This window comes from Hypanus sabinus, chromosome 3 (genome assembly GCF_030144855.1).
Source record: "Hypanus sabinus isolate sHypSab1 chromosome 3, sHypSab1.hap1, whole genome shotgun sequence".
In the NCBI taxonomy this organism is placed as follows: Eukaryota; Metazoa; Chordata; class Chondrichthyes; order Myliobatiformes; family Dasyatidae; genus Hypanus; species Hypanus sabinus.
The window spans coordinates 20349387-20362749 of NC_082708.1; the positions used below are offsets into that span (position 1 = coordinate 20349387).

The 13363-nt window shown below is 41.5% G+C and overlaps 2 protein-coding genes and 1 long non-coding RNA gene across 4 annotated transcripts in view; 1 reads left to right on the forward strand and 2 right to left on the reverse strand.

The window, feature by feature from the left end:
• Positions 1-1082, reverse strand: part of LOC132391080 (cohesin subunit SA-2-like) — a 136219-nt gene extending 135137 nt beyond the window's left edge. For both annotated transcript variants that reach the window (XM_059963804.1, XM_059963805.1), the window contains exon 1: positions 598-1082. The gene's annotated coding sequence lies outside the window, so the exon portion shown is untranslated. The remainder of the gene's footprint in view (positions 1-597) is intronic.
• LOC132391082 (uncharacterized) lies at positions 1-9405 on the forward strand. The gene is made up of 3 exons (XR_009511087.1): positions 1-115; positions 5433-5636; positions 8833-9405. It is a non-coding gene; the product is annotated as an uncharacterized LOC132391082 (long non-coding RNA).
• The window catches only part of si:ch211-218d20.15 (uncharacterized), a 20437-nt gene continuing 16474 nt past the window's right edge, over positions 9401-13363 (reverse strand). The window contains exon 8 of the mRNA XM_059963806.1: positions 9401-10803. Coding sequence (XP_059819789.1) covers positions 10698-10803 — 106 coding nt within the window. The 3' untranslated portion in view covers positions 9401-10697. The remainder of the gene's footprint in view (positions 10804-13363) is intronic.

Here is a 13363-nt window from a genome sequence, read left to right on the forward strand (position 1 = left end):
GGGGGAGGGAAGAGGTGGTGTTGCTTTATTTTCTTTGAACGGGTTCCATTGTTCTTGTTTTGTCTGTGGGGAAGACGAATCTCAAGAGTTGTATACTGCATTACGTACTTTGATAGTAAGTGTACTTTGAAACCTTTGAATGTATATCGATCCCATATGAAGCAAGCTCTTTGGTCGCTATGAACCTTAAATGCAATCCACTATTCCCAATATACACTCTACAAACATTTAACAATAGAGTACTTCTGACCCGAAACCGACAATTTCTCAGATGCCTCCACACAACTAAACTCGCTTTACAAAGAAAGAAGACCGGCCGAAAACCTCCAACCCTGATTGGCTGAAATTATTTCCCTTTCCCTACACGTAGAGGAAATCCCAGCTCCTGATTGCTCCGGGCCGCCGTCCATCACACCAAGCTGCCTTCCCCTCCCCCTCTCCCTGGTCGTATTGTTGGACCCACGGCCCTGCGATGGCGGAATTACACGCTTCCAAACAGCTCGTTGGGAAGAGAGATTCTGTCATGGCAATAAATGCAGCGTTGCGCACGGATGGCGCTACTGAAATCGCGACCATTAAAGAAAGTTTAATGAGTACCGATTAGAAATGTTCTTTTCCCACCGTCCTGCTCGCCGTCCGTGCTGCCGAACAACGGATGCACACTGCCATCTGATGGCCTTGCATGCAGCTCCGAAAAGGTTTCTCTGTATATTTATTTCCGCAACACTGTCGCCCTCTGGTCGCAGTGAAGTTTGTAGCTACTATGCGAAAATATAACCGTGTTCTGTTAGCCCTGGTTACGGCTGAATCCACAGGTCCGCGAAATCTGGGAACGGAATTATTCAGGTTACTGAGTTTGCACCGCCATTCCGTCGCCCATTCTCCAGCCTTCTCCCCGTTACCATGGACACCCTTGCTGATCAAACTTCGCTTTAAATATACTCATGGCCGTCTGTACCAATAAGTTACGTAGATACACCATCCTTTGGCTAAAAAAAATCCTCCTTATCTTTGTTCTGAAAGGCCATCCTTCTATTCCGAGGTTGTGCCCTCTCGCACTAGACTCCTCCACGATAGGAATCGTCCTCCCATACGGGCAGAATTAGGCTATCTGGACCCTCAAGTTTGCTCCACCATTGCACAGTGGCTAATTTATTACCCCTCTCTATCCCATTCTCCTGCCTTCTCGCTGTAACCTTTGATGCCCTGACTAATCAAACATCCATCAATCTCTACTTCAAATATACCCAATTACTTGGGTTCCTCCCACTTCCTTCAAACAAAAGGTGCAGCCATGGGTAGTTGCTTGGTTGCTTGGGTCCCAGATATGCCTGCCTTTTTTGTCAGCAATGTGGAGCAGTCTATAAAACCATAGAACATGACAGCACAGAAACAGTGTATACCCCTGAACAAGTGTATGTAAATATGAAGTAACAGAGTGCCACCTGGGTGGCAAAAGTGTGGGAATGTAAAGACTGTAATGGAAACATTTGTAAAGGACTGAGAATCATTGAATGGTTTATTGTACATAATTTTATTTTTGAATAAAGTATATTTTGTTTAATAAAAAGAAACAGGCCTTTTGGCCCTTCTTGGCTGTGCCGAACCATTTTTCTGCCTAGTCCCACTGACCTGCACCTAGACCATATCCCTCCATACCCCTCTCATCCATGTACCTCTCCAAGATTTTCTTAAATGTGAAAAGTGAGCCCGCATTTACCATGGCAGCTCATTCCACACTCCCACTACTCTCTGTGTGAAGAAGATCCCCCCAATATTCCCTTTAAACTTTTCCCTTTTCACCCTTAACCCATGTCCTAGAACCATAGAACATTACAACACAGTACAGGCCCTTCAGCCGTCCATGTTGTGCCGATCCATATAATTCTTTAAAAAAAGTACTAAACCCATACTACACCATAACCCTTTACTTTTCTTTCACCCATGTGCCTGTCCAAGAGGCTCTTAAATACCCCTAATGTTTTAGCCTCCACCACCATCCCTGGCAAGTCATTCCAGGCACTCTCAACCCTCTGTGTAAAAAAACTTACCCCTGATGTCTTCCTTAAACTTCTCTCCCTTAATTTTGTACATATGCCCTCTGGTGTTTGCAGGTGTCCTCTGGGTTTTTTTCTCTCCTAGCCTCAGTGGAAAAAGCTTGCTTGCATTCACTCTATCTATACCCATCATAATCTATGTCTATGTTTGAAACCAATACTGGTGTCACTACCCACTTTTCCTACATCGATGACTGCATTGGTTCTGCTTCCTGCACCCATTCCAAGCTAGTCGACTTAATCAACTTTACCTCCTACTTCCACCCTCTCCTCAAATTTACCTGGCCCATTTCTGACACCTCCCTCCCCTTTCCCAGTCTGCTCCTATCTCTGGAGACAGCTTATCCACTGATGTCTATTACAAATTCACTGACTCTCACAGCTACCTCTTCCCACCCTGTTACTTGTAAAAATACCATCCCCTTCTCTCAATTTCTCCATCTCTGCCACACCTGCTCTCAGGAGATGTCGTCCTTCTTCAAAGAAAGGGGCTTCCCTTCCTCCACCATCAACGTTGCCTTCAACCAAATCTCTTTCATTTTGCACAAGTCTGCTCTCACCCCATCCTCCCACCACCCCACTCAGGGATAGGATTCCTCGTGTTCTCACCTGCCTACCACCCCACTAGCCTCCACATACATGCATCAGCACATAATTCTCTGTAACTTCTGCCATCTTCAAAGGGATCCCACCACCAAGAACATCTTTCCCTAACGCCCCCCCCCCCCTTTCTGCTTTCCACAGGGGTCACTCTCTACACGACTCCCTTGTCCATTCATCCATCCCCGCCCATCTCCCTCCTGGCACTTATCCTTACAAGCAGAACAAGTGCTACACCTGCCCCTACACCTTCTGCCTCACCACCATTCAGGGCCCCAAACAGTCCTTCCAGATGAGGCAACACTTCACCTGTGAGTCTGTTGGGATCATCTACTGTGTCCAGTGTGGCCTCCTGTATATCAGTGATACCCGACGTAGATTGGGAGACCATTTCACCGAGCACCTACGCTCCATCCACCAAAAAAGCAGGTTCTCCCAGTGGCCACCAATTTTAGTTCCACTTCCCATTCCCACTCTGACGTCAATCCATGGCCTCCACTGCCACGATGATGCCACACTCAGGTTGGAGGAGCAACACCTTATATTTCATTTGGGTAGCCTCCAACTTGATGGCATGAACTCGAACTTCCAGTAATAACCCACCCCTTCGCTATTTCCCATCCCCTTTTCCCTCTCACTTTATCTCCTTGCCTGCCCATCGCCTCCCTCTAGTCCTCCTCCCCCTTTTTCTTTCTTACATGGCCTTCTGTCTATTCCTATTAGATTCACACTTTTCTAGCCCTGTAGCATCTGTGAAAAGGAGCAAAATCAATTCCTCCAGCATTTTGTGTGTTATTTTAATACACCACCAAGCCCCGGACCCATACAACCACTGGATACACAATATTCTATAACTTATCTTCATTCACAAAGAGTAAATAGAGGAGGGAATACAACTAAGAGGAGGCAGCACATTGGTGTGGCATCTCCAAGGATCCAGGTTCAAAGCTGACCTCAGATGTTATACCCGAGGAGTTTACTTCTTCTCCCTGTGACTGTACGGGTTTTCACTGGGTCCTCTGGTTTCCTCCCACATCTCAAATATTTGCTGTTAGGTAAATCAGCTGGAACTTACTTCTTAGAATAATTAAGTGACAAAAGAATTTGAATTGATAAGCATATATGATCAGCCCATTGAGTTTGCTATGCTGTTTTATCAGGGTTGATCTACAACCCTCTCAAACCCATCTTCCTGCCTTCTCCCCATAACCTTTAACACCCTTACTAGGTAAAAACCCATCAACTTCTGCTCTCAGTAAACTCACAGCTATCTGTGGCACTTAATTCCACCGATTCACCATACTCGACCTAAAAAAAAGATCCTCATCATCTCTGTTCTAAATGGACATCATTCTATTCTGAGGCTGTGCTTTCTGACACTAGGTTCCTCTACTATAGAAAACAACCTATCTATCTAGGTCTTTCAATATTCAATCGGTGTCAATGAGATTCCTCCTCTCCCCCTGCCCCCCCCCCCCCCACCACCATTCCTCTGGACTCCAGCAAGCTCCACATGCATTAATCCTTTCTTTCCTGGGATTATTCTCATTAACCTCCTCTGGATCCCCTTCAATTCCAGCATAAGGGGCCCAAGACTGCTCACAATACTCCAAATGCACTCTGACATGATTTATACAGCCTTATCATTCCACTTCATCTGTTGCTTGAAAATGAAGTATTTTCGTTTCTCATCTGTAACTTTCAATTATATGATATCTTTTATATGTCAAGTTTATTTCAAAGTATTTTTCAGTCACTCATAAGAAACACATAGCTAATTAGAACACAGAAAAAATGTGATAGTTCCAGTCTGTTTATGTGATGGAAAACAAATAAAAATGAAGTTTCTAGAATCTGAACCAAAAACAAAAGTGCTCAAAGAACAGGTTGTTTCCTCCTGCCACGGATGCTGCTTGATTAGCTAGGCATTTCCAAGTTTTTGATTCCGTTTAATGATGTTGATTGATGGAGAAAATAGTTGATTCCTCCAGTATTTTGTGTGTATTAATCATTCTTGATCCACACACTTGACTGCCTCTGATTTGGCTGGCAGCAGGTTCCAGATTTCATTATTCATCCAGGGCTTCTGATTGGGGAAAACCCTGTATGATTTAATGGGGACACACTCATCCAAAGTTGTTTTAATAAAGACTGTAACAACCCTGGTGTAGTCACTCAGGTCCCAGATGAACTCTTGAATGTGACCCAGTCTACTGACTCAAGGCAATCCTGTAATCATTCCACAGCACCCTGCGGCCACCTCTTGGTTGTCTTGCTCTCTGGAGCCTTGTTCTTTAGGCTCTGTCTGTATGCAGGTAGCAGGAGTACAGCCAAATAATCTGACTTGCCAAAATTTGGTCTTGGGAAGGAACAATAGGCATTCCTTATTGTAGTGTAGCAGTGGTCCAGAGTGTTGAGACCTCTGGTGCAATAAGTTACATGCTGGTGATAACTGGAAAGGGTTTTCTTCAAATAGGCCTGGTTAAAGTCACCAAATATCAGTTGAAATGTGTCGGGATGGGCCGATTCTTGTTTATAGACAGTGTCATGCAGTTTCCAAGTGCTTATAATCGACTATTGGTGGAATGTAAACTATCACAGATAAGAACTCTCGAGGCAAATGGAGTGGTATACGTTTAATCATTAGTTGTCATTAAGACCAAAGAACTGATTGTAGACATCAGGGGAGGTAAGTGAGTGGTCCATGAGCCAGTAATCATTGGTAGATCAGCGGTGGAGAGGGTAACATTAAATTCCTGGTTTTCACTATTTCAGAGGCCCTGTCATGGATCCATCATATAAATATTATTGCAAAGAAAGCACAACATCGCCTTTGCTTCCTCAGGAGTCTGCAGAGTTTGGCATGTCATCGAAACCTTGGCAAACATCTATAGATGTGTGGTGGAAAGTGTGCTGACTGGCTGCTTTATGACCTGTTATGGGAACACTAATGTCTCTGAGTGGAAAATCTTACAAAAGGTATGGATTTGGCCTAGTAAATCACAGGTAAGGCTCTCCAAACCATAGAGCACATCTACATGAAACATTGCTGTAGAAAAGCAATATCCATCATCAAAGATCCTCACAACCCAGGCCGTGTTCTTTTCTCACTGCTACCATCAGGTAGAAGGTACAGGTGTCTCAGGACTCATACCACCAGGTTCAAGAACAGTTGCTATCACTCAACCATCAGGCTCTTGAACAAAGGGGATAACTTTACTCATTTAAGGACTCTGTTATATTGTTATTTCATTCTCATTATTTATTACTATTTATTTATATCTGCATTTGCACATTGTTTAAAGTTAACAATTCCTGATGCTTATAGTTTAGTTACTGTTCTATATATTTGCTAAGTACGCCCACAGAAAAAGAATCTCAGGATTCTATGTGGTAACATGTATATACGCTGATAATAAATGTTACTTTGAACTTTTGAGGAACTACAAAGAATTTGAAGGTATCAACAATCATCTTCAATATTACAATGAAAATGAGGATTTGGAGGATGGATTCATGGATAGCATTGTATGAAGGCAGTCCATTATCTACACAAGGTGTATGAGCTGATTTTATTTATTCCATACGCTGGATGACTTCCTCCATCGATAAATATAAGAAACAAATACGTAGTTTTAGGGTATTGTAGTACTATTGGTAGTGTTCTTATTTGATCTATATTTCATTTAAATATACAATTTGTTACTCAGTTTGTCTTTTTTATACCTTTCTAACAATTATCTGAAATATTAACTAAATTGAGAAGCTACATAATTGGGCCAAAATGCATTGATCCCAATTTATCCCAATTAACTGGAATCCACTATTTTTTTTACAGCATGGTAACAGGCCTTTCCAGCCAAATGAGCCCACATCGCCCATTTGTACCCATATGACCAATTAATCAACTAACTCATACATTTTTGGAATATGGAATGAAACAAGAGCACCATAAAGAAACCCACATGGTCATGGGGAGAATTGAACAGACAATTGAGGAGGCATAGTTTTAAGGTGCTTGTAAGCAGGTACAGAGGGGATGACAGGGTTAAGTTTTTCACACAGGAAGTGGCGAGTGCATGGAATGCACTGCCGGCAACAGTGGCGGAGGGGGATACAATAGGGTCTTTTAAGAGACTCTTAGGTTAGTACATGGAGCTTTGAAAAATAGAGAGCTATTTGGTAGGGTAATTCTAGGCAGTTTCTAGAGTAGGTTACATGGTTGGCACAACACTGTGGACCTAAGGGCCTGCAATGTTCTATCCATCATCAGGGACCCCCACCACCCAGGCCATGCTCTCATCTCACTGCTACCATCAAGAAGGTGGTACAGGAGCCTCAGGACTCACGTCACCAGATTCAGAAACAGTCATTACCCTCAACCATCAGAATCTTGAACCAAAGGAGATAACTTCACTCAACTTCAGTTGAAATGTTCCCACAAACTATAGATTCACTTTGAAGAACTATTCATCTCATGTTCTCCATATTTTTTGCTGATTTATTTATTGGTATTCTTTCTTTCTTTTTGTGTTTGTAGATTGCCTTTTGCACACTGGTTGAACACCCAAGTTGGTGTGGTTTGATTATATTATGGCTATTATTTTATTGTGGATTTTTTGAGTGTGCCTGCAAGAAAATTAATCTCAGGGTTGTATGTAGTGACACATATATATACTTTGATAATAAACTTACTTTGAACTATGCCAGGGTGGAATAGTGGGTGTTAAGGGTTACATTAAAAACAAAACTCAAAAAGTTATCTTTAATTTTACTTTCATTTTTGTTTACTAGAAAGATGCGCATTTATTGCTGATCTCTAATTATCATTGAACTTAATTGTTTGTCTACTCATTATAAAGGAGGTATTAAAGTTAACTACATTGCTACACCTATAAACTAGGGTGTGTAGGAGAGATTTTCTTCTCTAAAACCAGATACATTTATACAACATCCTACAAGTTTCAAGAACATGATTGCTGACATTGATTTCCTTTCCAGATTTAATCAATGAATTAAATGGAGATAATTTAATCCATATTTTAAGATCATTAATTCAACCTCAGGATTAATAATCCAATAAATGGATGAATGGGATTGATGGGAAAACTTGTACACAGTAGACTTCATAGCGCACAGGACTCCTTCCATACAGTGATACAAAAATAAGAACTCTAAAAATAATTGAATGACATTGCTAATATCCTTTGGCTCATCTTCTCGCTATGCATACACAATAGCAAGATGAAACCCTGGGAACTATTCACCTGTTCCAACTAACTCTGCTTGTAATTTCAACCCACCATCAGTCTAGTTCACATCAAGTAACACTGAACTTTGCAGTTGGAGAATGATATAGTCAGGAAACTTTTACCTCCATATCTCAATTGACTATTTGTTAATTCAATTTCAGAGGCAGAGGGATCCTCATTGGGTTTAGACTACAAGACACAGATGCAGAATTAGATTCCGCCCATCAAGTTTCCTCCACTATTACATTGTTGCTAATTTATTCTCCCTCAGACTCCCATTCTCCTGCCTTCTCCCTGTAACCTTCAACACTCTAACTAATCAAGTATCTATCAACCTCCACTTTAAATATGCCCAGTGATCTGACCTCCACATCTGTTTGTAGCAGATTCACCACCTTTGGCTAAGGGTATTCCTAATACTAAGTAACAATTTTTTTTTAAATGGAACTATTTCACAGTTTATACAACCACAAAAAAAGTCAAGAGATTATAATATTTGACCCTTGAATGACAACTGTTTTTATTTCAGTCTCAATTTCTATCACATTTCCAAAGTCATGGGCCAGGACAAGAATTGTTCTTCAAAATGCTTTTAGTTCCATTTTGATTTGTATTTTTTTTTCTTGTCTTAAGTATAAATTGAAGAAAAGTATTTTTAACTAACAAAGACTCTGCAAGATGAGTTTGGTGACCGAAATTCAACAAAATGTAATGCGACTTCCACTAAGATACAGTCAAATTGGCTGATGGATAAATGTCAGCTAGGATAGGGATTGCAGGAGAATATAAAAAAGAAATTTAAAAGGTTCTCAAGTGAAAGCTTACTTGCTAGCCTAATTCTCTATGGCACTCTGTTAAGAAATGAAGTTGCAGCACAGTTCACTATTAAAAGTAATTCAAATTTTTTTTTTATTGAGATACAGCATGGAATGGGCAGATGGAGCTTAGGAGAAGATAACCTCTGATCTCAAACTGCTGCCATACAGCTATACCCACTCATGGGGAAGGCTTCAGGAGTAAACCCCGAGGAAAAATCTGGAGCTGGAGCCCTATGGTAACCTCATCGCTGACTGGCAACTCCTGTGATGCCACTGGTGCCAAACTGTATTGGTCTTTGCCGTTCATTTGGGTTCGTCATCTGCATGGAGAAGGGGAGCTTGCTACATTGGCAACAGCTTGCTCTCCATATCTTACTGGACTGATGTGCATATCTAGACAAATAGGCCCTTCTGCTCAGTAATTCTCTGACTTAATAACCAATGTACAATATCCAATTGTCCTACCAACCAGTACATTTTGGACTACAGGAGGTAACCAGAACACCCTGAGGAAATCCACACGGTCACTGGGAAAACTCCTTACAAACAGTGGTGGGAATTGAACCCGGGTCCCCTGTACTGTACTGTGCTAACCACTACACTACACTACACTATCGTGGTGCTCTGCATCAGAGCAGAGTATTCCATTCAATACATACAAAATATGTATAAATAGCTGAAATGTTAACTTTATTTCTCTCTTCTCCAATGCTGACTGAATACCTTCAGCATTTCCAGCTTTTATTTCAGATTTCAAGCATCTGCATTATTATATTTTTGTGGTAACATTTTATCCATTTTGTTTTACAGAACACAAAGCTCTGATCATCAAACTTTCTACTGATTTCAAAGTTTCTACTGATGTACCAAATCAGCAAATATATTATTGAAACTAAGCAAAATTAAACTGCATAGAAGCCCAGGGACAATGGATGGAAGTGTATTAGGGAAAATCAGCTATTGATGTACGAGTGCAGATATGGTGACACAACTGAGTTGTGGATTGGGGAAGGGGAGGTAAAATAAAATTGGTGTTGCAATTTGGTTATGGGGTACTCTTCATCAAAAGTAGGTGGTAAATGTTGTGGGCAAGGGAAGAACCACAGTGGGCCAACCAGACCTGGACTCGATGGCATAGACTCTCTTCATCCAGTCATGTACCTTGCCTTATATGTGTTCCTAAGTTGTGTCTCTGCATGACTGGCCAGAGCCAACCAAAACCAAAATGTACTAGTGAAAACCATGGCAGTTTCATCCCGGCATGTACTGCATGCCATTGAATACCAATGTATATGTTTAAGCACCAGAAGCAAAATTACAGACTTCACCATCCATATTGATGCACAAACATCAATTTCTCTAAATTCTTTAAATTTCTCCCTCCTCCTCTTACTGTCTTTTTTCCCATTCTGCTTTTACTCTCACCTGCCCAACACCTCACTTTGATGGCCTTCCTCCTTCCCTTTCTTCAATGGTCCACTGTCCTTTTCTATCAGATTCCTTCTTCTTCAACCCTTTAACTCTTCCACCAATCGCCTCCCAACTTCTTACTTTATTTCCCCACCCCCACCTTCTCCCTCACCTGGTTTCACCTATCACCTGCAAGCTTGTACTCCTGCCTTCTTCCCCCTTATTTAGCAGTCCTTATGGAGGGTTTCAGCCTGAAACGTCAACTGTTAATTCCCATCCATAGACCTGCTGAGCTCCTCCACCATTGTGTGTGTGTTGCTCTAGATTTCCAGCACCAGCAGATTTTCATATTTACTATTCATATAATAAGTCCCTGACTTCCCATAACAAAATGTTTTATTGGTAGAAATTCAATCATGTAGCACACATTATGCAATAGAATTTCTTGACCATTAAGTTCGAAAAGAACTAATTGCTGTTTGTTTTCAGATTATTCTTCTGTGCAACACATATCTACTTAAAGTCTCTAGCATACTCAGAGAGTTTTTGTGCTTTGAGCATCATCTCAGATTCGTGGCAAAAGACATGACCAAAGAGAGTTCTTCAGTAAGCTCTTCAGGAAGAGTTGACACAGTTTTGATGATACTGCGAGTAAGACTGAGTATCCTGAATGAAAAGCAAATAGAAAATAATAGCTTAGTATTAACATTAGTATTTAAGTTGCTTAATTATTAGCAATAATTAGTCTCTCAAACTACACTCAGTGGCCACTTTATTAGGTACCCCTGCTTGTTAATGTACATATCTAATAAACCAATCATATGGCAGCAACTTAATGCATAAAAGCATGAAGACCATCATCAGGAGATTCAGTTGTTGTACAGAACAAACATCAGAAAGGGGAAGAAATGTGACTTGAGTGACTTTGACAGGGAAATGATTGTTGTGCCAGACAGGGTGGTTTGAGTATCTCAGAAAATGCTGATCTGTTGTGATTTTCATTCACAACACTCTATAGAGTTTACAGCAAATGGTATGAAAAACAAAAAAATACTTCCAGTGAATGGCAGTTCTATGGGCAAAATGGGAGAGGTCGGAGGAGAATGGCCAGACTAGTTCAAGTTGTCAACAAGGCGACAGTAAATTAAATAACCACGTATAACAGCAGCGGTGAACAAAACTGCATCTCTGCTCCACAACACATTGATGGGCTTCAGCAAATGAACCATGAAGAAAAACTCAGTGTCCACTTTATTAGATACAGGAATTACCTAATGAAGTGACCAGAGTATATAAACACTTTTCCTGATAGGGGCATTAAAATCAACAGATTTCACGGTGCATGAATGTATTTTTGTAAGGTAGCACTCAAACAGAGAGATGGAAAACATTTTACATTTGAACACTTGCAGTGCTGAACTATCTCATCCCATAAAGGTAGCCTCAGTAACCCTTAACCGCAGCTGGCCACAAATCATAGGGGTTGTGCCTCCAAAGTTGAACAGTTGCTCAATACATACTGTTCAAGTTTAATAATAACTAAAATGATCGTAGATTAGCAAATATTTCTAGATTCATCTCCATTTCTTCTTAGGCAGTCCTTCAGGATTGTGAATGACTTGCTTACGTTCCTTGTCTATGAATTCTGAGGGAGCTGATGAGTCCACTGTGCAGACCACAGACTTCCATATATGGTGGCTGATAGTGGGCCGGCAGAGGGTAGATTGTGCTATGGTATGTTCCTTCAGCCACCTAAACAGGATAATCCTAAATGCCTCATCTCAATCTTGACTGGTCATTGGCCATTTAACTCCTGTTGCCAATTCTAATAAAAGTTCTCCAAACAGAGCAAAAGACTGGACATTGATCACAAAATAAGGTCAATTAGTGGCAGACAACTGTTGTACCACAAGAAATAACTACGAAGCCCAATGTTAGACATTTTCAGTTATTAGTTAACTATGTCAAAAACTATGTGTTTTGAGAGGTTGGTCAATAAACATATCAAATCCTGCCTGAGAAGTGACTTAGATCCACTACAATTTTCCTACCAGCACAACAGGTTCACAGCATTTCATTGGCTCTTCACTCAACCCTGGAACATCTGGACAGCAAAGATGCAATACACCAGAATGTTTGGCATTCAATACTAACATCCGCTCAAACTAATCAATAAGCTTCAAAACCTTCATCTCAATAGCTCTGTGTGTAATTGGATCCTCGATTCCGGTGCTTCTGCTGTGGCCTCCTGTATATCAGTGAGACCCGACAGAGACTGGAAGACCGCTTCACCGAGCACCTACACTCCATCCACCAGAAGAAGCAGGATCTCCCAGTGGCCAACCATTTAAATTCCATTTCCCATTCCCATTCTTATATCTGTTGCAATGAGGCCACACTCAGGTGGGAGGAACAGCACCTTATATTCTATCTGGGTAGCCTCCAACCTGATGACATGAACATCAATTTCTCCAACTTACACTAATTCCATCCCCTTTTCCCTCTCTCACTATCTCATTGCCTGCTCATCACCTCCCTCTGATGCTCTTCCCCCCTTTCCTTTCTTCCAGGGCCTTCTGCCCTCTCCTATTTAGATTCCTCCTTCTCCAGCCCTGTATCTTTTACACCAATCAATTTCCCAGCTCTTTACTTCACCCTTCTGCTTACCAGTTTCACCTATCTCCTTGTGTTTCTCCCTCCCCTTCCCCCAACTTTTAAATCTACACCTCATCTTTTTTCCTCCAGTCCTGCTGAAGGGTCTCGGCCCGAAACGTCAACTGTACTTTTTTCCATAGATGCTGCCTGGCCTGCTGAGTTCCTCCAGCACTTGTGTGTGTTGCTCGGATCCTTGATTTCCTCACTTGCAGTCCAGTCAGTTCAGATTTGGCAACTTGCTTTCCATGATCTCTATCAACACAGGTACACCAAAAGGCCATGTGCTTATAGCCCCCTGCTCTACACACTTTACATTTATGACTGAGCAGCTAAGCCCAGTGGCATTTTCAAGAATGCTAATGACACCACTACCATAGGCCGAATCAAAACTAACGATGAGGTGATGAATCAGCATATAGGAGGGAGATAGAAAATCTGGCTAAGTAGCGCCATAACAACAATCTCTTACTCAATGTCAGCAAGACCAATGAGCTGATTATTGACTTCAGAAGAAGGAAATCAGAAGTGCATGAGCCACTCCTCATCAGAGGATCAGAGGTGAAGAGAGTCA